At 44.3% G+C, this 26,533-nt stretch overlaps 1 protein-coding gene across 1 annotated transcript; it reads right to left on the bottom strand.

Annotated features, from left to right (window-relative positions):
* Window positions 1-2,245: 2,245 nt before the first annotated feature.
* STARD3NL (STARD3 N-terminal like) lies at window positions 2,246-25,065 on the bottom strand. The gene is made up of 9 exons (XM_048510315.1): window positions 24,920-25,065; window positions 15,781-16,077; window positions 12,563-12,640; window positions 10,085-10,162; window positions 7,694-7,747; window positions 7,480-7,597; window positions 6,773-6,871; window positions 3,167-3,234; window positions 2,246-2,308 (listed from the first exon to the last, which is right to left on the bottom strand). Exons 2-8 carry the CDS (start codon window positions 16,006-16,008, stop codon window positions 3,182-3,184), a joined length of 708 nt encoding a protein of 235 aa, XP_048366272.1. The 5' UTR covers window positions 16,009-16,077; window positions 24,920-25,065; the 3' UTR covers window positions 2,246-2,308; window positions 3,167-3,181.
* Between the last annotated feature and the right edge of the window lie 1,468 nt (window positions 25,066-26,533).

The raw sequence follows: 26,533 nt of genomic DNA, 5'->3' as shown, positions 1-26,533 counted from the left end.
ACAATTCAAAGGCTGCTGGGAGAGGCCGGCACACACAAAAGAATAAACTGATCCACTCTTCCTAAGAACACTATATGCAGCAGTGGTAGCTGTTAAGAGCAGGTGTACTCTAACCTGGAGGGATCAGGTTTGATTCCTTGCTCTGCTGCTTGAGCTGTGGGAGGCTAATCTGGGGATTCAGATTCACTGTGCACTCCCACACCGCCAGCTGGGTGACCTTGGGCTCGCACCAGTTCTTCTGAGCTCTCTCAGCCCCACCCACCTCACAGGGTGTTTGTTGTCAGTGGGGGAGGGAAAGGAGATTGTAAGCCCTTTTGAGTCTCCTATGGGAGAAAAAGGGGATATGAAGCCAACTCTTCTTCTTTTACTGATAACTCCAAGCTCTCTTCTTGGTCAAGTTCCCCATAAGGCATGGAATTGGATTTCCAACACTGCAGAACTAATCTTTTGGCTACTGCTGCCACCTGTAGGATCCATAATCGCTCCCTCCTTCCCAAGGAGTCATCAGATGAAAAAGTCACCTCGCAATAAATGCACTGCTGGAAACCCTAAAGATAACACCTCCAGAACAGAGTTCCTCTAATTTTTCACTTCAGCCCCAGCTGGGCTATCACTGGGCAAGACTATTGAGAAAGCGAGCTTCTGTTTTCTGACCGCCTCCCAGGAGAACAGAAGATTACAAGTGGGAGACCACGAGAACCATGGGAGGATTCTCCACCACACCCATGCCAGTTTTGCAGCAGTGGCAGCAGCCCCCCCACCCAGCTTAACTGGTGGCTGTGGCTCTCCAGCCCTACTACCACCACTAGTGAGATGATGAACCTGGAGTTAGGCAGGATTGGGGTGGGAGGTTGCTGCCGCTGTAAAGCTCCTGGAGCCACACAGATCAGAGTGCACCTGCTCTTTAACCACTACACCACACTGTGTACCCTCAGCCTCGTAATAACGCATGGGGAAACCATGCCGTCATCATGCCAGTGATAAGGCTCCTGGACGCAAACTTAAGCAGTCAACCTCTCCTTTGGGCAGGATGGTGGATGCCACCAAATTTGCAGAGGCTTGCCTGCTATGGAGGTCGGGGTGGCCCAACTTTGGGGAAAACCCTGCTCTTTGCCTGGATTTGAACTGCTTGAGGTATACCACTATTCCAATGTTCTTACTTATATGAAAACCCACGCTCCATGTACTGGCCCTATTTAAAGGCAGTGTTACTGCCTCACCCTATTCCGGTGCTTGAGATTCGCTTTGAAACGCCAGGAGTTTAACTTGGAACGCTGCATCGCTAAACACTGAAATGGGCACTCTTCCCCTTCTGAGTCGCATCCTTCACAGCTGAAGCCCAGCACTGCATAAAATGCAGATTTAGCGTATGAAAGTTGCATGGAACAAACCCGATTCAGAGCGGAGAACAGTTTATGAACATCAAAACACAGGATGTACTTATGTTTCGCATGCTTGAGCATCAGCGATGCTTCTCTGCAGTTACTTCTCTCTGCACATGTTTACAGCAGCAACAGTACTTTTTTTGCAGAAGTATTATACACAGAAAACTGCGAAGTTTTGCAATTAGCACAATTAACTGTATTGATTAGAAGTAGTGCAAGATTTATATATACAATAACATTTATGTACAAGAGTCACCCGTGATGGGCTGCAGAAGCTGCCAGGAACAGGGAACAGTCCGTTAGCAGCAGCCCCAGTACTTAAAGCAGACATATCAGGTTACAGTCCTTCGTAAAAGGAAAAGCTTTCTCCTGCCTGTTTACAATTTACATACAAACCTGTGATGTCACATTTTTTAGTAACGCGTTTAGTTTACAAAGAGTACATAATTCAATTTTTTTAAAAAATCTGGTCTTGTTAAAATGTAAAAATTAATAGGACGAGGTAAAATTAAGAGGGTGTTAAGCATGATCTAGTGAATCCAAGCCGTAAGTGGACAGGTTTCTGCTCTAAAGCACTTCTTCATACAGTATTAGGGGTTCCAGGGGAAGTTAACAAGCACACGTGGCTCTCAGCAAACAGCTGACTCTTTGGGGAAAAAATCAGTTCAAACGGGACTGGAGTACATGATGGAAGGACAAGAACTTTTCGGATTAGGCAATTTCGATCCAATCCAAGAGACGCTTGCAGACACAAGACAGGTTTCGTGAGGTTGCGGAGCACGGGACAGTTTTCTCTTGACCAAATAAATAAATAAATAAATGTTCCTGCTCTCGCTTCCAGCAGCAAGTCCACGGGGCAGGCGGCATTATAGTCCAAGCGTGAAATTCGCGAGTCCTGAGCAAATCTGGATTCGGTTTTCACTCTGTCAAGGAAAGCCACACATTTGTGATCAGGAAAGGCGCGCCAGAACAAGATGCAAACCTGATTAATTCACCGTCCTGAAGTCTTGGGCCAAGTGGTCACAAAGTGCAGATAAGGGGACGGACCAATTCCCTTGTCTCCGTGTTTCTCCATGCAACCCTTTTCTCTTTACCCACAGCAGACTTCTGTGTCAAAGAGAAGGCTTCAAAGTCTGTTTTTCCCTTTGTCTAGCACTCTTTCTATGTTACCCTTCTTCCGTATTGAGAAGCATTCACCCCATGACCCCTCCACCTGCAGTCTGAAGCAATACAGCCAGGGAAATAACAAAACCAAACCAGGTTTACTCTCATCTGCAGCTGATCTGAATATAATCTTTTGAGACTTCCGAAGATAAAGGATTATTATCAGCCCCTTCCAGCATGGTGAATTGGCCATGCTGGAAGGGGCTGATGGGAATTGTAGTCCATAACATCTGGAGTGCCAAAGGTTCGCCACCACTGATCTAGGCTGACCAAAAGCGACACACACTGGTCAGTGTCTTGTAACATCTATTCCTTCAGGGTGACAGCAAATAGGGAAAAAAATGCTGCAGAAATGCATATTTACTTCAATATTTTGGCACCCTTTCTGGCATTCAAGATTGATGTAACGATCGAGCAACTATAAACTAGGCAATAGTAATTTGCTTGTTGACTGCAGGTGGCCTAATGCTCAAGCTACCCAATGAATGCGTATCAGATGGAATAGTAACATGTCAGCTGGGAGGGGCAAGTGAAGATTATGTTACAGTTCCTTACTTTTGTACCAATGCAGTAGGCAAGGCCTACTCACATATGACTTATTTTCTGTGAGAACTTACCTGTTAACATATCTGCTATACAACAGGTTTCTCGCTGTCCTGTTTTTCATCAGATTCTTCATCAGACCCTTGGAAAGGCAAATAAAACAAATAGCATCAGGCTCAAATGAAACCGATGGGTGTTAAGATGCAAACATGATTTGCTTTGTGTTACCTGCTCCCAAATATTAATCTACTCATCCTTAAAAAGGCAAGCAAATACCAGAAATGTCGGAAGAATGCCAGAGGGAAAAACACAGGAGGCACAAAGGTGATTCAACTCCGAATTAGCACAGCAAATATCATGAACTGCGGAGATTTTGTTGTCACCTTCAAACACAATGGAGAAATATTCAAAATGCTGCCTCCCACATTCCAGAAGCACAGCGCAAAAAGAACTCTGCCGTGTGAGCTTTCTGAACGTGAAGGTGAATAAAGTCTCCAGATTGCTGCGCCACAGTTATTGAGCAAATAGAAGACCAATAAAAAATTGCCGGGATACTGAATTGCAGCAAAGCCTTTGGAATTTTGATCCTTAAAGGGCCGTTTCCTCATCTCCACAAGGCAGCAGGAGTGTCTCACGCTATAAATCTGTTTCACTAGAAGCCCAAGACAAATAATAAGGCAGCTGAAAACCTCTCTGGCAGCCAAGAAGAAAATTCCAGCATGAAAATACTCTGGAAATGTTGGGCTTCTAGTGCAAAACCAAAACCTGCTTGTTCTAAAACACATGAAAGGGAAAACTACCAGAATCAATGGATATTTTCCTAAATTGCAAATGAAAAGCTGATTTTCCTATGACAGTGGTGGCGAACCTTTGGCACTCCAGATGTTATGGACTACAATTCCCATCAGCCCCTGCCAGCATGGCCAATTGGTCATGCTGGCTGGGGCTGATGGGAATTGTAGTCCTTAACATCTGGAGTGCCAAAGGTTCGCCACCACTGTCCTATGACATAACTGCTTTCCTTGTTAAAGACAGCATTTTACTGTTGTTACGTCAGAGTATTTAGAAATTTTTGGAACACTTGACAGATGGCCATCCAGCCTCTGCTTAAAAACCTCCAAAGAGACTCCATCACCCTCCAAGGTAGCATATTCCACAGTTGAACAGCCCTTATCATCAGGAAGTTCTTCCCAATATTTAGGTGAAATCTCTTTTCCTGTACCTTGAATCCATTACTCCATGCCCTAGCCCAGTGGTGGTGAACCTTTGGCACTCCAGATGTTATGGACTACAATTCCCATCAGCCCCTGCCAGCATGGCCAATTGACCATGCTGGCAGGGGCTGATGGGAATTGTAGTCCATAACATCTGGAGTGCCAAAGGTTTGCCACCACGGCCCTAGTCTCTGGAGCAGCAGAAAACAAGCTTGCTTCCTCGTCAACATGACATCCCTTCAAATATTTAAACATGTTTATCATGTTACCCCTTAACCTTCTCTTCTCCAGACTAAACATAACCAGCTCTCTAAGCCACTCTAGGGCATGGAATCCATTTACCATTTTGGTCACCCTTCTCTGGACCTGTTCCAGCTTGTCAATATCCTTCCTGAACTGTAATGCCCAAAACTGGACACAGTATTCCAGGTGAAGGCTGAGCAATGCAGAATAGAGGTACTATTAGAGAGGTATTATTACGTCCCTCGATACTATACTCCTATTGATGCAGCCCAGAATCGCATAGGCCGACACTGCTGATTCATGTTCAGTTTCTTTCTACTGAGCTACACTGGGCCTAAAGACCTGTGGTCTGACCTAGCATATAATGTTAACTTCATTAACTTTATTGTATATATGAAAACGGCTTTTTTCTGAGATGGAACAAAATGTGATGGAGCTAGCTGCAACTCCTGCAGCAGCTATTTTACGATTGTGCCCACCATTCAGAATTCAAAAAGTGCTCACAAACTTAAACTAGTTCTAGGATCCCCATCCTAAAGTTTTGTAATAACAGCCTTGTAATAATGAATGCATCTTACTATCCAGTTTACTATTTTAAACTATACAGAGGAAATCTTCAGAGGATGATTTCTTCAACTTTACAGGTTGATTCTTTAATTGTGTTCCATCTGCCCCCACATGAACTGTCTCTGGCCCTTCCGCCTCCCAAGTCAACTAAAGGTCCCAGATTGCTTGTGTTGGGGGCTGTTCGAGAAAAATAAACAGGTCCATAAGAAGCTTGCAAAGTGTGTGCTACTTTGTATGTTAATTAATAAGTATTGTAAGATGGAAAAGAGGCCTACATTTTGTTTAGGGCACAGATGGGAGGGGTGCACATATTATTTTGTAAAGTCTCATATAGAATGACTGAGCTGTATGTTTATTTTCCCATGGACGTGTGTCAAGCTGTGATCTCCACTAGATGGAGCCAAAGGGAAAGATTATTTCCTCCCAAAAGTTCTAAGAAGGTATCCAAAGATCACTGTTTAATTCGGTGTCAGCTACTAACCGATACAATGCACCATATTTGAACCTTCACCTATATGTCACAGGCAAGTACAGAAATACTTGAGTATTTCTTTGCAATTCTTTTTAAATCTGAAAACATATCTGCCCCTTCTCCGATTCAATATCATGCTTCCCATTATTCTACTGCCAGCCTTGTTCCTCATTTTAAGCTATTCTTCATTCTATTTTTCCTCTGGAAGAAGTTCAGACATGCGAACTTTTATGTGTTAAGTCTGCTCCTAGCTTTACATACATCTCATGTTTTAACAGTAATGTTATATGGAGAGGAACATAAACTTGAAGAGTACCATCTTGGAGCACACTGGAAAAAGATCATTTAATTCAAAAATCTAACAGCAGTTGAGATCTCTGCTTTCACGGCACAAAACCAGCAAACGCTTTGCAGCTCCTGTCTCCCACATCTACTAAAAATAACATTCTGCAAAAACTGGCAGCAACCACACTTATGCCAACATACTTTGAACAGTTTACTGATTTTTTAAAAAAATCAGGCGTCTCTGAATGCAGTTTTTCAGAGGCCAAGCTTCCCAACAGTCAAACAAAGGAAGCTGGTGCAACTGGAATCAACTCAACCCAAACAGAAAATTTCAGGAGCAGAGTTGGGTTCGTCAGTCGCGGTGGAATAAAACTGAAGTCCGGCGACACCTTAAAGAGCAACACACTTTACCAGAACACCAGCTTTTTGTCAGCTTATTTCATTTGACAAAAAGAGCTCTGGCTCACAAACACTTATCTCCTGGTAAATTGAGTTGGCCTTCAAGGTCTCAGAAAAAGATGATAGTAAGATGGAATATTCCTCCATCACAGAACTCAACATGCCAGATCTTTGTTGCGGAATGCTCTGCCTACCAGTTTGCAAAAGGCAAGTATTGGTGACGTTTGTTCAATGAATTATAAATGCGCTTGCATCAAAATGCCATGTTCAATAGTACACAAAATAACGGTTTTGACAAAGGCAGTGTTGTAAAAATGAATGATAATTTTCATACTTCAGGACTATATTCTAATGCAAAAGCATACAATTTTTATCCATCGCTGAACCTCAACTGACAGTACTAACACCTCTATCTGAGACAGAGTACACCAGACTCGACTTTTGCTCGATTCTGAGCAGTTTCCTATGTTAACCTCTATCTTGGAAGGAATGTTAGTTACCTGCTGCAGATTCCGGTGGTGAATAAAACTGCCCGTCAGAGGGGAGGCCGGGCTGAATAAGGGCGGCTCGTTCAGAGGCATCTTGCACCATCAGAAGTCCTATAAGGACAGTCAAAATAGTGTGAATCGTCGTCTATTACAACCATGTCTGTCAAAGTCAGCGTCCATCTAGATATAGCTGTAACTTTGCTTCAATACACTTCTCAGGAAATAATGTTACTACTATAGTTAAGGGCTAGCAAAGCAGTCCTCTCTTACACAGAGGCGGAGCTGGGCCAGAGTGTGCACTCTGTGTTTCCCCCCCCCCCCCACCTTAGTTCAGTCTGGAAAAGCGGCCTGTTCCCTTCAGGCTGAAAACGGCCTGGTGGGAACTACACTTCCCACGAGACCCTGAACTCGAAAGGTCCCCTGGAAATTGTCGTTTCCACCAGGCCATTTTCAGCCTGAAGGGAACAGGCTGCTTCTCCAGCCTGCACTGTTTCATTAAGGTAAGTGTGGAGGGGGGCGATTTTCCACCACCACCACCCCAGGCTCGTACCCTGTGCAACACATGTGCGCATGCGCACGCGCACACACATACACCACCCCCTGGTAGCTTCGCCTCTGCTCCTACATCCCAAGCACAGAGCAGGGATGCTACACGTTTTGCAGTTTTTCCTGTTTCCAAAGTCCTTGAAAGTAACGCATAGCACAAGGAGGAAGCTTACTGTTTTCTTCTTCTGCTTCTTGTGGTAATACTTTGAAATCCAAGAACCAGGTTTCTATCCAGGCAAGGATGAAAGAGATGATGGGTAGCACATAGCCAAAAGCACCTTGAGAGAACAGCTGAAAGAGGGAAGAAAATGTCCGGTTTTAAAAAGCCTCTCACAGTTGTATTGTGGAAATGGAGAGTGGGATAGCATGCACTATGATGACCCATACCTTTGAGAGAATAACTTTTGCTAGTAAGAAGGCACTGGTCACTGCTGTTGTAAACTGAAAGACATATCAGAAGTTAGGAATGCAGCTTTCTTCTCATTTCCATCATGCATCATCCTAAGCCATTGCTTATCATTAAGTGCTAAGCAACAGTCAGCCAGATCATTTAGCGAAGCCAAGAACTCCGCAAGCTCACAATAATACATTAACTACTGAGCAAAGGTCCTTTAATGTATTGTCAAAGGCTTTCATGGCCGGATTCAACTGGTTGTGGTGGGTTTTCCGGGCTGTGTGGCCTGGTCTGGTAGATCTTGTTCCTAATGTTTTGCCTGCATCTGTGGCAGGCATCTTCAGAGGTGTATCACAGAGAGAAGTCTGTTACAATTTTTCTCTGTGATACACCTCTGAAGCTGACAGGCACAGATGCAGGTGAAACGTTAGGAACAAGATCTACCAGACCACGGCCACACAGCCTGGAAAACCCACCATAAAGATCCTTCAAATTTTGCACTGCTTTCATGGCAACAAACACAGTACAGTCACAGTAACCAGGCTACATGCAAAATACAAAAGGATCAGTATCATTTATTCCCCTATATATGCACACACACTGTGAAATACACACACAAATGTATTAGATGATTCTATAGGAATGAGCATGCTGCTTTGATGTGGTTCTGAAAAAGGGCATGTATAAAGAGAAAATGAAACCAGGAAAATACGGTTATCCCTTCCACATCGCTGGGGTTAGCAGCACAGCGCCCCCTGCAATATGGAAATCTGTATCCATTTTTTGGCCCTCCCTTCGTACCAGAGAATAAATCTGACCGTTTTCTTCTTCTTTTATTTTAACTTTAAAACAGTCATTGTGTATATTTATGGTAATAAAAAATAAAATGTTGAAATCATACAATATCATTATGTGTTTCTGAGTTTCTAAACTTTTTTTCTGTTGTCTGCTGGCCTTTGTGTATCGTCTGCAGCTTCTGCAAAACTCCCCCAAAAGTCCCACTTAATCTCTTACGCCAACCCGCAATATATCGAGACCTCGATGGGGAAAGTTGCCATGTGGAAAGTACAAGTGTAAACCGGTGACTCATCACCTTGTTCGTTCATTACAAGGGGCAGCTTGGTGCCAGTTTGTAAGAAGAAATTTTATTGGACCTTTATGATTTACTATGAAGAGCTAATCAGAACTAAAGTAAACTTATTCTGGACATTGTGAGCAGCAACTTTGCATAGAGAATTAGCTGCACTATTCAATTTCAAGCTGCTCTATTTGCTGGGTATGTGTCTGAATGTTATATTTTGAACAACATACAGATCTTTTACATATGTATTTCACAGGAGTTACTGGTGCATGTTTACAAGTTTAGAGGAATAAATGATGTTGATCCTTTTGAATTTTGCATGAAGCTTGGTTACAATGCTGCTTGCCTTTTTGGATATAATCTATAGCCGTGTTACCCCTCACAGCAGTCAGTGGACCTCACTCATTGTTTAAAGGGATGTTTTCTTCAAAATGGATGTGAGCCATACACTACCAAAAAGTACATTCCTACCTCACAAACAATCCCCACCGCCGAAACTAGCAATTTTGCAAGAAGTTCTCCCTACAATTTACAAGTTGCCCTCCACAACAAAGATTCAATGCATGACACTGTTTTTAAAAATAAGCAAAATGGGTTTCTCTCCCGCCCCTTAAGCCAAAACAGTTTCAAGACACAGAGATAGACTCAAGGGCCAATGCAGAAAGAATGGGAAAGGATTCAATCAAGCCCCAAGGAAAAACCTTCATAGCAGGGTGCCAGCAGTCAGTAGTAGGGACTTAAACTCCCCTTTCTGATTGGACCATCAGGGGCTGGAATTGGATGGAGTAATCCTTGAGGTTTCCCCGGGTTGTTCTTTGCCATGGCACATGATATAGGATGGAGTTTGTGGCTTCTTGCACCAACTTGAACTCCTGCTGATACTGTTATCATTATCTCCATAGGACAGTGTCTCCAGACGATTTAGGGACACCAAATAAATTGGAAGGGAGCCTGGTTGACCCCCCCCCCCCCAATTCCTTTGGAATTGCCAAGTGGCTTTGATAAGGAAGCAGTTGGTGAAGAAGTAAATGCTTCTCAGCACCGGTCTGTTCCCTGCATACACAGCAAGGGACGAGATAAAGGCAGTTGCAAGCAAGTCCCCCAAACAAGGTCATAAATTCCAGTGACAGTGTGTCATGACAGGAACTGTACAGCACTCCTTGTTGAGACACCTTTGCAGTACTACCCCGCTGTAGATATCATTATGTTATTAGGGTCTCAGTGAGGATATTAAGAGAGTATGGGAATGTCTAGACAACACTTTTCAACATCTTAAAGTCCAGTTCAAACATTAACTACTCACCGCTATGGCCCACCAGTGTTGCAGTCTGCATAGTGCATAAGCGAGTATCAAAAATTTAAATCGAAACACCGCCAGCAACTACGACAAGGGGAGAAAAGGAATGATTTGTTTTTTTAAAAAATCAGAAACTTCAGATTATTATTTTGAGACGACTGCTTTGTCGTTCCCTCTCCATGTCTCCCAAGAGCTCCTGAAGACAGAACAGCCCCCCCCCCCGCCCTTTCTGCAGCTTCAGGCAGTCACTTCCTTATTCCAGTTTTAGCAGAGGGGATTTCCCTCGCCTGGCTTCCCAACTACTTCCTTAACACCACAAGCTAGGTGATCAAGCACTCAAATACGGCTGCAGGCTTACAAATGATAATCTTTTTTTAAAAAAATCATTCAATGTCTTATAAGCCACTTTGGTTAATCATCTGAAGCAAATTTCACAAGTTTTACATATTACACCCCTCCTAAGTCACAAGTTCCCAGACGACTTACTTTAAAAGAACCAGATTCATTTGCATTCTAGTCCAACAGATCCTCTTTGTCTCTGTCCCTCTTGCCTCAGTGATACGGCTTTTCACAAACCCCTCCCTTTAGTCTGTTTATCTCAACTCCAAGCCTCCTCTGTCTCTCTTCTGCAATACCTCATCTCTCAATCCTGTTTTTCTTCAGATATCCGACCCAGCCCCCTTCTGAGTGTCACCATGTTTTTGGATTCAAGGTCACCTTATTCCCCTTTCTTGGGGGATTTTTTTTCCATTTCTGCATTCCAGACCAGAACCTCCTACTTTAGCTCTTGCTATCCCAAGGCACGTGAGGCTACTCCTCAGCTCAGTTGACTTTGCACTTTCATCAGAAACCACCATACAAGACTTCACTTCCTGAACACTTAAGTGTCTGGATGTTTTACAGCCCCCTTCTCTCATCAGTGGGGACTCAAAGCAGGTCACCACACTTCTCTCCCTATGTGGTAGGTTCGGTTGAAAGAGAGTGACTGGCCCAAGGTGACCCAATGAGCTTCTAAGGCAGAATGGGTATGGAAATCCAGGTGTTTGGAGCCCAGGCCAACAGCCTGATCATCACAATGTCTGTGAACAATTTAAGACACCACAACAATTGGCCTGCCAGTACCTACAATTCCATACCACAAATTTGTGAGTAGTTTCCAATCCTGTCCACCATCTTGGAAATAGATATATGGAATGAGCCATTTGAAACAAATCAAAAGGGGAATGTTTAGCCCTTTGATGGGAGACCACCAGAGGCTTACAGCCTATAGGGACATGGAGTCACCAAAATGAGTGCACCCCAGCTGCACGACACCATGCCCTACCCCCCCTGCCTCCTTGCAGGCTGCTGAGAGGCCCCCCCCCCGGGGCCTCCCTGCAGGCTAGTTTTTGCCAGCCCCCTCCGTGCAGGCTGGCAGGGCCTGGGCTCAGCGCCCCCAAGCCATGCCCCTGAGCGCCGGGGGGGGGGGGGGGGCACCCGCAGAAAGGGTTGCCTCCAGGCACCATTTCCCCCGATATGCCTCTGGAGACCACCAAGGAAGACCAGAGCAGATGAGTGGCAAAGCATTTCTGCTCATCTCTTGCCTTGAAATTTTCATGAAGAATTGCCAAACGAAGGCTATAACTCTACAGCACACTTTACTTTCCCCCAGGCTAGCCTGATCTCATCAGATTTTGGAAGCTAAGCAGGGTTGTCCCTGGTTAGTAATTGGATGGCAGACCTCCAAGGAAGTCCAAAATTGCTATGCAGAGGCAGGACTCAGCGTTCTTCTCTTCTTGCCTTGAGATCCTTATGGGGTCTCCTTATGTCAGCTGTAACTTGAGGGCTGTAACTTTCCGTCACCACCATTACAATTAAAAACCATTAAATAATTAGTCAACATGTCCAATCCTGAATGAGGTCCCTAGAGTTTGATTCAAGATATCCTCACAGTGAGAAGGGACGGGTATGAGCTGCATTTCTGAAAATGAGGGGGGAATCCCCAGGTTTGAAGAAAAATGCGAGAAGCACATGGAAAAATTGGGTTTCGCGTGACACACACAGAAACTTCAAGAAATACAACATCACACCTGGCACTGGGTTATTAGAAATATTTATGGAGTGGCAGGAAAACATGAAGACAGGGAAGGTTGTGGAGAAAAGAGAAGTGGCAAGCTAACGCTTCACCAGAAATCGGTGGGGGAGGGAGGAGAGAAGGCAACCGTGATGGTGATAACAGGACAGGAAAGCAGTGCAAACAGGATGCGAGGACCAGCACACCTGACATGCTTTCGTCAGAGCCAGACCTTGGTGGTCATGATCCCTTTATTAAGAACGCCCTCCCCAGATACCTATGCCAACTACTGAAATGTGGTGATTTCTATTTTTTTTAACCTACCTGGGCTCTCTAGTGGGGAGCTGTATCGATAAACTGGCTTAATTTCTACATGAAAGAAAAAAGGTAAATATTTCTTCACAATTAAAAGATAGAACGCAAATACTTACGAAGATATCAAAATAGGAAGAACGATAGTCATAGTGGAGGACTTCTTTTTTTAAATTTTCCTCAATGCCACCATTTACCTACAGAGAAACAAATTTTTCTATTTACTAACATAATCTGAAAAGAAGTACATATTTTAGAAGGGGGTGTGGTGTAGCGGCTTCATCAAAGCTCTCAGCTGTTTTCATGGCTGGGAGGGAGACATGATTGTCCTCTTCTGGGGTGGGAGACAAGAGCATGAGCCACTGCGGTCACTATAGACAAGCAAGCAAGCAAGCAAGCAAAGGGAAGGATAGAATGCCCCCCACCAGAGTCTGCATCGCAGCCTCCCATCATTAAGGAGGAAAGATGGGGATGGGGGGAGGGAGGCACTCTGCCCCTTCTACTGCTGAGGCAAATAGGCACAGTGGTGGCATGGAGCAGTGGCTGTCAGTCAAGTGAATGAATGAAAAGGCCAGCCGCCAGGCACTGTTGCCACTGCGATTCTCCCTCTCCTCTGAGTTTCTCATGAAGCACTGAATATTGCTGAAAAGTCTTCTTTTTCAGATTGAAAGTACAATAAATGATACCACAAGCCATTACAGAAAGGATAACCCTCAGCTATTCTGAACTGCTCCTCTTGTTATCATTTTAGTAAGTGACAAATGAAATTGCTCAACTTTGTGACCTCTGGCAGAGGGGCTGTTTAAATCCTGTAATTCTGCTAATGTTGAATTAGGTTTGACAAGGGTAAGATTAACAAGAACTACAGTTGTGACTGCCGGGTGCATCAGCTAAGGATGCTTGTCAAATACTTTGCTCTGTAATAACTTTTTTAAAGGCCAGTCATTTCTGAATAGGGGCCTGTTCAGTTGGCAGCTCTGAGAGCTGTTGCTCTGATCTGATAAGAATAACTGATCACTGCTGCAATCCACAGAACTGCGGTGGCGGGAGAAAGGGATTGCATACGCTGACACCCTTGTTTATTTTTCCAAACTGTAGTATTTCGGCATTGCTGCTTAAGTTTCCATCCTTACACCCACCCTGAGTTTGTTAAAGAAATTTGAAATAAGGGACAGAGGTGCAGCAGTTCAAAACCAGACAACCAATAATCCTTTGAATGCAATCAGTTGGTCTTACTGGATCTCTGCTGTTGCTTCTGTTGAAATATTAAGAAAAAAATTAAGTTTACTGTAATCAAGAATATGAATAGCTGCGTCGGAGAGTCAATTTGAGAAAAATGCTTGGGACAGACTTTTTTTTGTGCTTCTACATAAATGCTGAATTACTGCCTAGTAATTGTACCTCTAGCACTTTATAGACACACTGTCAGGCTTTCATAAAATGTTTTGAACCAGTTAAGGCTACAAATAGAATATCAACTGACAATAACCATAAACAAACAAAATACTAAGGACATGTAGAAAGTTTGCTGGGTCAGATAACATTGTTGTTTAAGAGGCTATGACCTAATGACTGTAAATTTCAACATCAAACAATTCTAAAAATAAACAAAGAGAGATTCCTGTAAGATTTATTCCGCACAGATATAAAAGAAGTTCAATAAATGACAGAGAAACCATCCGCATATCTCCTCAAATGAGGTAAATCTCACTGAGTCTAGTGGGGCTTATTCCCAAGTAAAATATGCATAGGAATTCTCTCCTGACATTTCGCCTGCAACTGTGGCTGGCATCTTCAGAGGATCCTCTGAAGATGTCAGCCACAGATGAAGGCGAAACGTCAGGAGAGAATGCTGCTAGAACACGGCCATACAGCCCGGAAACCACACAGCACCCCAATGATTCTGGCCGTGAAAGCCTTCGACAATACTTTTTTTATCTTCGACATTGTTGGCATACACCTATCAAGTTTGTAGCCTGGAAGCACAGCACACCTCAATAATTTTGCCACTCTTTTGCAGAGGCAACCTTTCCCTTACAGATCAATATTTAAGATGCCTTAGATCTTATAGAGAAATGTGGGTTATTAACTGCACAAATTTACAGCCACATAAAGGCCAGAGGGCTCGCAGACTGGACAGCAACTTTATAAAAAGAAGACACCGTGTGCTCATCCCACTTAGAAGTCAAGCGACATGTCCTTGCCTGGGGCAGGCGACGGAATACAGCAAGGAAAATGCACTGCCCTGATGCAATTCCACAGGGCCTGTTAAGACAGAGCTGTTCCACTAGGCATGTGGTTGAGGTAGCTAGTTTTCCAACCAAGGCCTCCCTCCACCCCTCCCTTAACTGGCTTGGTTTTACTGAATGGAACATAATTTCTGAGCGTCTGGCTTATTTTAGGATAGTCAGTCACCATCCACATTTTAACATATTTAATGCATGCTTTATGGGTTTTTTATGTTGGAAGCCGCCCTGAGACTGTGAGGGGAAGGGGCAGCATATAAACTGAAATAATAATACTCCTGACAACTACAACAACAACAACAACAACGCCTGCAGAAAAAGGTGTTAAGTGCTGTCCTGCTGACATCATTCCTTTTTCTCTATTGCACAGTTCATACATAGCCACTGTGAAGCCAAAGCAAGGCTGCTGGGCCTGGCTCACCCCTTTCATCAACAATGAAGTAACTAGCTATCCTGTGGCAACTGATCATCAGTTGAGATCAGAACAGGGAGATAGAAGGCACGTGGGAACAGCCAGAAGGCCTCCTATGAAAATTGATGGCTGCACAGGAAGCCACAGGAAGAGCAGCATGTCAGATGAAATGGAACCATCCCCAAATTAACTTTTTTAAACATTCTGCATCAGTCATCTTAGGGACCCTTCTGGATCTAAAGGCAGGACAGAAATAAAACCAATGAAATGGACCATTTTCTTGTATGAGTTTCTAAACTAGATTAAATGACAGCTTGCTCCTGTTTAAAAAAATCGTATTTTTTCTGGATTTCCAAATAGGAGCTCCAAGTTACGACAGAGCAAGTAAACAGTTTTATCTGAAACATATATTATGCACAATGTTCTTTTGTATTCTTACATTAATTGAATGAATAATTATTTTATTGTTTATTTTCTGTCTCAGCAGGTAGGTTAATCATCTGGACAAAGACTGAAATAACCTAAAAATTGGTCTATCAAATGATAGTTATTGTTTCCAATAATGCTCATTGAACAAAACCATTCACTTATTATAAATAAAACTGAGCTTTAAAACATGAGTTAAGGTAATAGTGGAGCAATTTCTCGGAGCGAAAAAATATTTCTTAAAGCAACTCACATTTAACTCTATTATCCACAGCAAGGTTATAAACAAGAGGTCGAAGGTGACAAACAAACAGAAAGTCCTTCGGACATCAGATATGCCTTTTTTCTCTCTGTTTTCATAAGCCTCAATTCTTGCCATTAGCTGTGCAGGATTGATGGAATGAACATCCCGTAAAGAAGGACAGGACCCCAGACTGCTGCTCCGGGCATTTTCTGGATCGTCTGACAACCGACTCATCATCACTCAAGTTACAGCAGCTTTCTTCCAGCTTCAACATCACTTCCAAACGTATCCATATAAGAAACTGCTCTACAAAAGGAAAATTCCATAATTAGTCACGCTCATCTGACTGTTTTTAAAATCAGGTTCTACTTTATCATGTAACATATTCTGGGATTGCTGTATCAGCAACAAAATACATTCTTAATGATTTTTTCTCTAGCAGAAGTTCATTATAGCTTCAGGGAAACATCCAATTCTACACACACAATATTACTACACAGAAAGGAAGGCATCATAGGTGACTATTATTCAGCAGCTCCCAAAGTTCCAGGTTCTTGAGTGTTAGAATAGTGAGCCTTCATTCCAGCCTAGGCTGGTCTTTTCTCCACTAGCAGGCTCCTTCAGAGCAGGATCTGTTGTGGATTTAAGGGACAAAGCCAAGAAAAAGTCTTATTTCATTCTTCAGTTTCTCTAGCAGACAGAAAGACACACACACACACACACACCCTCTCACATATTGAAATGTTTTCCACTTGCTCCTGAGGTTCTTTGTATTCCAGCCATAGTTTCCCACATACTGGCTGTTGTGGGTTTTCTGTGTGGCTGTGGTCTGGTAATTTTACCCATATCTATGGCTGGCATCTTCAGAGGCATAATCTTACCATGACACACCTCTGAAGATGCCAGCTACAGATGTGGGCAGCAAAAACTATCAGACCTTGACCACACAGCCTGGAAAACCCACAATAGACAGTTGATTCTGGCCATGAAAGCCTTCAACTGTCCCACATACTGCTAAGTCCTAGAATTCTTGAAGGTTATAGTGACTATCCTAGTACAACAGAATGCCACAATACTGTAACATAACCAGAAAATTAGTGGACTCAAAGCAGGATTTGCACACTGAACTAAAAGGAAAAGCAGAATTAATTAATTCAAACCAAAGGATAAAGCGATTAACTCAAACCAACAGAAATGATCTGAAATAGACCTCTGCTCAAAGGAATTGCGGAACAAGCAATGTAGTATCTTTTACTGTACCAACTTCTGTCAGCACACACCTACTAACATGCACAAGCATAACAGTTTTAATGGGACATACCGTGTGATTGGATTACATTTTATACATAGGATTCTGAAACAAAGTAAACGTAGGGCCATATCATCATACATTCATAATGCTTACAATGGTTTTCTTTAGAATTATGAAACCATTTATGTTTTCAATGCTAGTTGAGAATGGGTAAGAATCCTCTTTCAACTCACACACAAGAGTTCAAGCCTTGACTGTAGTCCAATTTACAGAATAATTTAAAAAAGAAGCTATTCCAATTGTCTTAATGTCCTGCCTGTCCTAGCTATCTACAAGATCAGCCACATTACAGCTCTGTGGGATACTTCCATAGTACAGCAAACATAACAGAGATAATACAATACAGCGTTTCATCATGGGCCAGCCGGGACAGATGAAACAAGGGGAGACCCCAAACTGCAACACAATACCAAACTGCATTCAAGCTTCTCTAAAATTTAGTAATAAGCTACCATGCCTTGAGTTCCGTAGTGCAAGACAAGATAGGATGCAGGCATGATAAATGACTGCTATTAAACAAGTGCATAAAGCTGACTCATATTCAAAAACGCTGCTTATTGATCCCATTATCTACCTATTTGAAATGTGCAATGCATTTAGTCATCTTTATATGTAAAAGGTCAGCTGTTGTGGCAACGACTCATTTCCAGCCAATCGCCATCATCGCCATGCCATCATTCGTCAACACCCAACCACAACCAAGTTTGTTTTATTCACATTTCATGTTTGTAACTATTTGACTTTTTAATATAGTACCACGCATGATTGGATTGTATTTTTTAAAAATAAATGAGTATGTAAAGAACTGTTTCTCTTTTGTTCGGGTGCGTGTGGGTGGGTGGGTGACAGGCCAGCAGAGCCAAGTCAGGCATTTTCCGAATTTTTGACATGCCGAGCACAAAAGGTTCACCATCACTGCTCTAACATAAAATCCAAGAATTCAAAAATATCCCTTGTGGAACACAGTGGAGTCAAAGAATCATAAACGAGGCTTCAGGAATTACCTCCCATTCACCAGCTAGAGCAGTGGTTCTCAACCTTCCTAATGCCGCGACCCTTTAATACAGTTCCTCATGTTGTGGTGACCCCCAACCCTAACATTTATCCATTTTACAGATGGAGAACACTGATGCAGAGTCTTAGGCGACCCCTGTGAAAGGGTCATTCGACCCCCAAAGGGGTCGCGACCCACAGGTTGAGAACCGCTGAGCTAGAGAATTTTTGTAAACTGAAAGGGTGTTCCCCACCTGCCAAAAACATCAGCATTTGGCAAACAATTATTAGTCCAGGTCTCATACGCAAGGCTGCAGTCAGCTACGCCTGTTAGGGCCTGAACAACTCAGCTGCCTTCTCAGTCTAAGTAATAGTTGGAGAATTGGGATTCTTAAACTGGTAAAAGATATTCTAATCTGCCCAAGTCTGCCTTGGCTTTCACTTTTTTCTCTTTGGAAAAGATACTCATTTTCACAGTAGGCTCAGGGTGACTGGTTCAAAGTCCCATTGCACCTTGAAACTTCTGGGTGACCTTGATCCAGCCACCATTTCTGAGCCTAACGTCCGGCAGAGGGTAGTAGGGAGGACAAAGGAGGAGGGATGGAAGAAGAGTGGGATAAATATCAATAAAGATAAACACCTGATTTATCACAAAGCAAAGCCACCCCCACAAACAAATATTAAAATCCAAGCACAGGAATCTGGAGTGCAGTCTGCTTACTAAACACTGTAAAACACTAACAGCCCTGTTCATGAGCCAGGTGCCCAACTGCAGCGCTGTAGCTGTGCCCGGCCAGCCGGCTCCCTCTAAGAGGCTTCCTGGAGGTGCGGGGAGGTCGAAAAGCCTCCCCATCAACAAGAAGCCGCATTGGGCTGCATTGCACTTATGCCAGCCAAAGGCTGGTTTAGGTGTGGACTGCGGCCCACCAGCATACTGCCAGCAAAGGCCAAGAGGAAGCCCATTAATGTTGCCTCATTCACTGGCCCCATGCCAACAGTGCCACATGCCAACAAAATCACTCCTTGGCCAGGGTAAGTGCCCTGGGGAGGGCGAATCCGCCAGAATGTCCGGCGTGCCACTCCCTCAAGAAGATCCACACACGCCCTTGGATGGGGCTCTCGGTCACAATAATATCTCGCTTCAGTTTCTCCTTTCCTGATTCAATTAAGCTTGTTCATTCAAAAAAAAACAAAAACTCCCGAAATTAAATTTTCGACCAAGGAGCAAAATCACAGATGGCTATTTAAGCAAACAAGTTAAGGCCAGCAGGCTTTCCAGGAGAGAAGGGGCAAATCAAATACTGTCTGCTCTTTTTCTAAGACAACAGGCTTTGAAGCCACAACAGGTTTGGACAACTGTAACCAAAGGAAAATGGGAAGTCAGAACTGCTTCACATATTCAAACAGTGTCTATCACACATTTTTGACCATACCTAACTTACAGCAGGAAGTAACAAACACAAACCTTTACTGTGCTGTGGCTGAAAACATGCCTTTATTGCACATATACACACACAACAAAACTATAATAGGCTTGAACTAACCTTAATCAACAAGTGGCCACAGATCCTTACCAATTCCATTTAACTACCCAGCTGGTTAAATGGAATTGGAGGAATGCCTTTGAAACCATCTGCACTTTGAAAACTACCCAGAAACACTCTTGATACGGGGAAACTAGGATTCCTGTAACCAATTACTGCGCTCTGATATTTGTGTGGGAGGAACACAGACTCCTTGCTCTGGAAATCATTTGAATAAGCAGAATTCGTGCAAAGACAGCCTCAATATTCATTTGATGTGGACTGTACAACTACTAAGATCAACTTGATGTACTGAGATCAACTTGATGCATGTACAAAAACACTAACCACATATGAATAGGAAATAATTATGAGACATAAGTTGTCCTGATGTCTCAGTGACTTAATTCAAAAAGTTACTCATTACTATAGCACTTCTCACATAACAAGCTTGCTAAGTAACCCACAATTATTTGCATTGTAAAGATGGGAAATAAATATGGTGAGTGACTCAAAGGACTGGGGACAGCAACTTAGTGTTTCATTCTTTATGGCACAATAGAAACAAGAGTGTCTCAGTTCACTGTGACTTAAACATTTTGCATAAGTAAGGAGAACTGAGAAAATTAATGCTGTATATTTCTCTCTCGTTCATGAGTTTCTCTCTCATTCATGAGTGAAAGACAACAAAGCAGTAGTGCTTAATGGCTGCACAAAGCAAATTTCACAGCTCCAGACTTTATATTTAACTAATATACAGAGGAAAACTCAGAAAAATGCCCTTGTGCTAATGAAATAAAGCCCATTAGCTAAGCACAGTAACAGGATCTCACCAACTTGATTTTTATGGAACTGTAGTAACGGCAATGGAAAACAACCAACCAAAAAGCCTCAGGTGTCCCACTGACCCTGTAACACAATGCTGTCTCCCTTGAATTTTGAAATATTTATTCAGCCTTCTTCTAGCAGTGGGGGGAAAAACACTCAAAGTATAAACTCCCTTGGCTCCACTCAACAGCCCAGCTGGATGACCAGCACTGCAGTTTCTGAGGAAAGCAAACATGGGATTACCTGCAGCCTTACACAGAACAAAAGGGCAGGAGTTATGCGCTGTTGGACACGAACATGAAGGAACAGAGTTCACATGGTGGACAGGTTCAAATCAAACATTGTGCATGTGGAAGACAGACTAATGGTTTTGTTTTTAATAACACACAGTAACCGAGAGAGCAGCACATTTCTGCAGAGGAACAACAGCAATTCCTCAAACTTCTTTTCCACCTGCGGTAGAAGATACAAAAAACAGCTCGGGAAGGGCGGATTCTGGGAAGAAAATAGCTAATGAGAGAGTTCAGTTAGTTTTCATGCAAGTTTTCATGCAAGTTTCCAGCTCCTCTGATTGTTTTTTGCTGCATGACAAACAGTCAATTTGAGAGATTGCTACCCACTGCTACACCTATACCACTCTGTCCAGGTTCCAAAATTCACAAATCCTTTCCTCCAGGGACCAGATTTAGTGATGGTGAGGTGAACCGAAGTGCTTTTCTGGCGCGGCACTCCCCCCACTCAATCCCCTGGAAGACAAAGTTGGTTTCATCCCTGCAAGCTTTCCAGAGTGAACTGCATTTTCTCTTCCAGAAGACCTTCAAACTGGACCAGACAACACTTGTTGCTTGTCTTGTTTAGTTTCTTTGTTTCAGCATCATCAACTCAAAAAGTTCCCAAGGTTTCTACAGTTGGAAAAAACACCCCCCCACTGCGAAAAAAGCACCCTTTCCTGCACTCCCAACAGATTTGAATGATTCCAATAAATAAATGATCAATGAATCATGCTGCTTTCATTACAGCAAAAGTAACTTTATAGAACAATGTTTTGCATTTCCTAAAATCAAATCAAAGGATTAGTATTATTAACATGTTTATATCTCATCTTTTCTCATAATTCAGGATGGCTTACAATAACTCACATACAAGCCCATACTTTGGTTGGTATTTTACCCAAGTTCAGGCTGTCCACATTTACAAGAAGAGATGAATTTGGATTTATACCCTGCTTTTCTCAACTGTAAGAAGTCTCAAAGCAGCTCACAATCACCTTCTCTTCCTCTCCCCACAACAGACACTTTGTGAGGAAGGTGAGGCTGAAGAGAATTCTGAGAGAACTGTGGTGAGCCCATGGTCACCCAGCAGGCTTCATATGGAGGGTTCACCAAATTCGGTTCACCAAATTAGAGTCCACCACTCATATGGACAAGGGGGGAATCAAACCCAGTTCACCAGATTAAGAGTCCCCCACTCCTAACTGCTATATCCTACTGGAACCCAGGGCTTTGTTTTCCCTGGTGGTGTTGAGTTGGGGCTTTGTGAAGATGGTTTATTGTTTGACAGTGCTTCACCGAGTTTTCAAAGACAGGATAGATGTTTTTAAGCAGTAAAATATGAAAGTGTGCATTTATGAGCATTTATGAGCTTTGTCTTGACAAGGGCAGTTTTGTTGCTATAAAGACTATCATATAGCAGCTGCAGAATCTGTACAACTCCGTCTGCAAGTTTTACACAAACGCTTTCTGCAGAATCGACACAGTGAGAATCAGATAAAACTCTGACACTTCTCTCATCACATGGTCCTGTCTCATTAAACGATAAAAATGTGGTCGTTAGGCAGAAGTAGGTGCTTCCATATGAAAAAATATTCACTTGGGGGAAAAGTTGGAGGAGGCTGCCCCCTCCCTCCCCGCAGGCCCAGACCAGGACATCTCTCCCCTTCCCTTCCAAAGAAAGTCACCCCTTGCCTTTCCAGGGAGGGGCAAACAGACAGGGTCTGGCTGTTTCTGCCTCAGAAGCCTAGCGGAGGAGGGTCAACTTTGCAGCAGCAGGCAGGAAGAGGCAGAGCTGGAGATGCCTGCAGCCAGACATGCACCCTCCTTAGATTAGGGGTGGGGGGCAAAGAGGATTGTTGGGGTGGCTTTAGGGTGACCCCCCGCCTCCAAAGCACAGAGCTGCTGAACTAAAGCGCCTTGTTGGGAGCTAAGTCCAGCTGCCGTGCACAGGAACACAGCCTGCCCAGTGCCCAAGGCGGAGTCGGTGCAATTCCTGGGAAGCCTGCAGCTTGCACCTGGCCATGTGTTCACTCCTTGACCTGGTCAGTCTGTTTCAGTGCTGCCCCCACAGCTCGCTGCTTTGGGGGGCTGCTGAGTGAGTTGCCCAGGATCAGGATGCAAGAGTCCTGCAGCCTCGCTCCACTGGAGGCCACTTGAGTGAGGAGCATCACGGCCATCAGGCAGCCTGGCGCAGCCGAGCAGATGGCAGTGGTGGCAAGGGAGCACGGCGTAGTGGCCGCCCCTGCAGTTACCCTCTGCTCGAGTGTTGCTGGCCACTTACACCCAAAGGGGGCGAGAATGGAATGTGGTCCAGTTGGCTGCCCAGCTGGCTTCAGTCACAAGCGGCTTCAAAGGTAGGAAGAAAGAACGTCCAGCAACTGGTGGCAGATTGATCCCCATTGGACGTTTTATCTTCCAATGAGACATGGTATAGCCTTGATGAGAGCAGCCAGGGTTTGATGAGAGCAGCCAGGTTGAAATTTGATGAGAGCAGCCAGGTTGAAATTTTGTAAAGAAGTAAATGTTAATTAGATATGGACCTGTTCACAAGAGAAACAACTTAGCAGTTACTATTAGATATCATGCACTTGGAGCTCAATATGGAGCTGCATCTAACATGTTGTACAACTCATGAATTTTTTCTTTCTTTCACTAGCTGAAACAACCGCCCATACTCAAGACGAAACATACGTCTCTCTACCCATCACACGATTTTTAAAAAGGAAGTAACCCTTACAGAAACAACCACAGGCCTTGAGTTAAGTTCCCACATTAAAACAGCCCTGAAGTACCTCCTCATAAATATGGGGAAACTGTTTATCTCCATCGGCCAACATATAATTAAGTAGGCTATTTGTGTTTACCACACAGACAGAAATGAGGAAAGGGATAACATGCCATCTAATATATCCTCCTTGCCCCCAAGCAAGAAGAGTTTAATCTACAGCACTCTCATTCTGACACCCTTAGGGGCTTAACTTCACAGTTCTGCAACCTGTAAATACAGGATACATAATCAGACCCATTGTAAAGTACAATTTCCTTCACCTGATTTCAGTCACATTTTTAGATGGACAGCTAAAAAGTACACATTCATGTGATAAACACGTGTCATCATTCGAGAGTGTTTTCTGATGTGTAAAAGAGACCCTAGAAGTGATCCAAGCCTTTAGGATAAACATGTTTTTAAATGGTATAATGAGAACCAGGATGGCTCAGAAGAGGCTCTAGTGCCATGGTGGCGAACCTATGGCACTCCACATGTTCATGAACTACAATTCCCATCAGCCCTTGCCAGCATGGTCAATTGGCCACACTGGCAGGGGCTGATGGGAATTGTAGTCCATGAACATCTGGAGTGCCGCAGGTTCAAATCCCCACCATTTCATGGCGACTCACCTAAGGCGTCTTTAGGTCATTCATGCCCTCAGCCTAATCTACTAAAATGGAAAGGAGAACGATGATGCAAGTCACTGTGGCGGGGAAAAAACAGGGCGCAGAAAGCTAAAGGAATTATAAGGCTTTGCATAAACTAAGGAAAGATAAAGGTTGGAAACGACAACCATCTAAACACTGGAACCTCAAGGAACCCATGTTTTATAGCCTGATTCAGTTTATACCAAACAAACCGGCTCCGCCCACTAGACAGAAACCTCTGGACCCACTTCAACTCTCTGCAACCTCTGCCCCACCCATCCCTCGCCAAGGGCCATTTTCTTTCCATAGCTCGCTATTCTTTATCAGACCTCCTCAACAGGGCAGGTTATAAAAGCCCCCTCCTCGGCCATCAGGGCCCCCATCCAGCTGTTGCCTCACGCTGCACACTGGGCAGAGGCCAGAAGCACATGAGGCAAACATGTAAACCATAAGAGGCCCATTACTCACTAGCAGCACGGCACTGGGGGAGGTGAAGAGGGGGGGGGAATGAAATGCTGACCTTCTCCAAGCCCAGAGGCTGCCTGGGGGGGGAAGAAGCAGCAGACAGACATGGAGAAGACCTCGAGGGAAGGGAAAGGAGGGACGGACAGGAAACCACCACTCGCTGCTTCTTATGGCCTCACGGGAGACACCCTAAAGAGCCTGGGGAGGGGGGGAGGGAGGGAGGGGGGGGGGATTTCGGCTCCAACTACCTTAAAATGGGGGGACCTGAAAATGAGATGCCGAAGGTGTGAGGGGGGGGGGTCTATTTCCCAAGCCACGGCAAGGACGCCCCTTCTTACCTGTCCTCTTCTGGCGGGAGAAGCCCAGCGACCCGCTCCGGAGGCGACCCGGTCCGAGGCTCCGCTGTCGCTGACGAGGCGACGGAGCAACAAACCGCCTCAAGGCCCGGCCCGCAGCGCAGAGGCAGAGCTAGGCCAATGGCCGTAGAGACCAAGGGGGCGGAGCAACAGAAGGGGCGGGGCTGCGTCGCTAATCTGCCTTGCGGAAGAGAAGCGTGTAAGAGGAAGGGAGGAAGCCGGCATCCTGGCGGGAGGCGGGGCTGGAAGGGGCGGGGCTTCTACCTGTCTCCATGGCAGCCCAGGCTGGGCGGAGGACTGATTTCCAACAGAGACTAAAAGCACGCGCTGCCTTTGATTGGGACCCCCATCAAATTCGTGCTGCCAGGCAGTGTTTTGCAGAGACCTGGTCTGGTGGTTTCTGCAAAATCCTTTCAGAGGGACGGGAGAAGCCTTGACAGGTTGTTCACACCTGCGCATTCATCTGCATAAAAACTCTGGCCCCTGGAATGTGGATTATATCTTCTGCTTGGAGGATTCTTCACACTTAAAAGCAGTTCTTTTTCTTTTCTTTGGATTTTTTCCTTTTTCTGGATAGCTTTAAAAACGGCTTGGACAGATTTGTGGAGGAGAAGTCGACCTATGGCTACCAATCTTGATCCTCCTTGATCTGAGATTGCAAATGCCTTAGCAGACCAGGTGCTCAGGAGCAGCAGCAGCAGCAGGCCACTGCTTTCACCTCCTGCATGTGAGCTCCCAAAGGCACCTGGTGGGCCACTGCGAGTAGCAGAGTGCTGGACTAGATGGACTCTGGTCTGATCCAGCAGGCTTGTTCTTATGTTCTTTTTGTTTTGCAGTAGGGTTTGTGGTTAGATTTACATTTAAGCAGATTAGATTAATTTCCATAGATAAAAACCAAGCACATACAGCTCTGCGGCTTTTTATCCTAAGGAAGATAAAATGCAGGCGAGTCAGATCTGCCTCTCCTAAATTGTGCAACATGCAATCTTCATTGTCAATTTGTGGAGAAATGTTTGTTCTTTGGTATCTTCCCACAGTACACGTGGGAAAGGACCACATACAGGCTAGTATTGTGCTTGCTGTTGTTTTTGCCACTGTTCCAGAGACTTAACTGCGCGCATGCACAAACATGCACATGCAAACTGAACAGTGGCTTGCTCCTCCAATAACAGTACCTGCTGTTCTGAGAAGGGGTGTGAATGTCAGATGAGGATCTGTGAGACTCCAGTTTGAATCTCAACTCTGCCATGGATGCTTTCTCAGTGATCTTGGACCAGTCACTCCCTCTTGACCTAACCTACCTCACGGGCTTGTTGTTATAATGAGGAACTAAGGGGAGAATGGTTTTGCAAACTGCTTTGAGTCCCCACTGGACATAAAAATGGACTGTACAGAAAAATGCGTCTCTGCCTGGATTCCCGTATTTGGATCTTAATCGATCATTTCTAGTTCCATCCACAAACTTGCTAAAGAGCATCCTGATCCTGTGTTTCCTTGCAGGCAGGCACTGCTGATTTCAAGCGGGCTTAAGTATGTTTAAAGCTTGCAAGCCTATAGTGTTCGAATGTAGGTTTAGGCTGAAAGAGGCTGTTTAGC

The sequence above is a fragment of the Sphaerodactylus townsendi genome, linkage group LG11 (genome assembly GCF_021028975.2).
Source record: "Sphaerodactylus townsendi isolate TG3544 linkage group LG11, MPM_Stown_v2.3, whole genome shotgun sequence".
Lineage (NCBI taxonomy): Eukaryota > Metazoa > Chordata > Lepidosauria > Squamata > Sphaerodactylidae > Sphaerodactylus > Sphaerodactylus townsendi.
The sequence above is the reverse complement of the archived record's forward strand: the minus strand, read 5'-3'. Positions and strand labels throughout refer to the sequence as shown.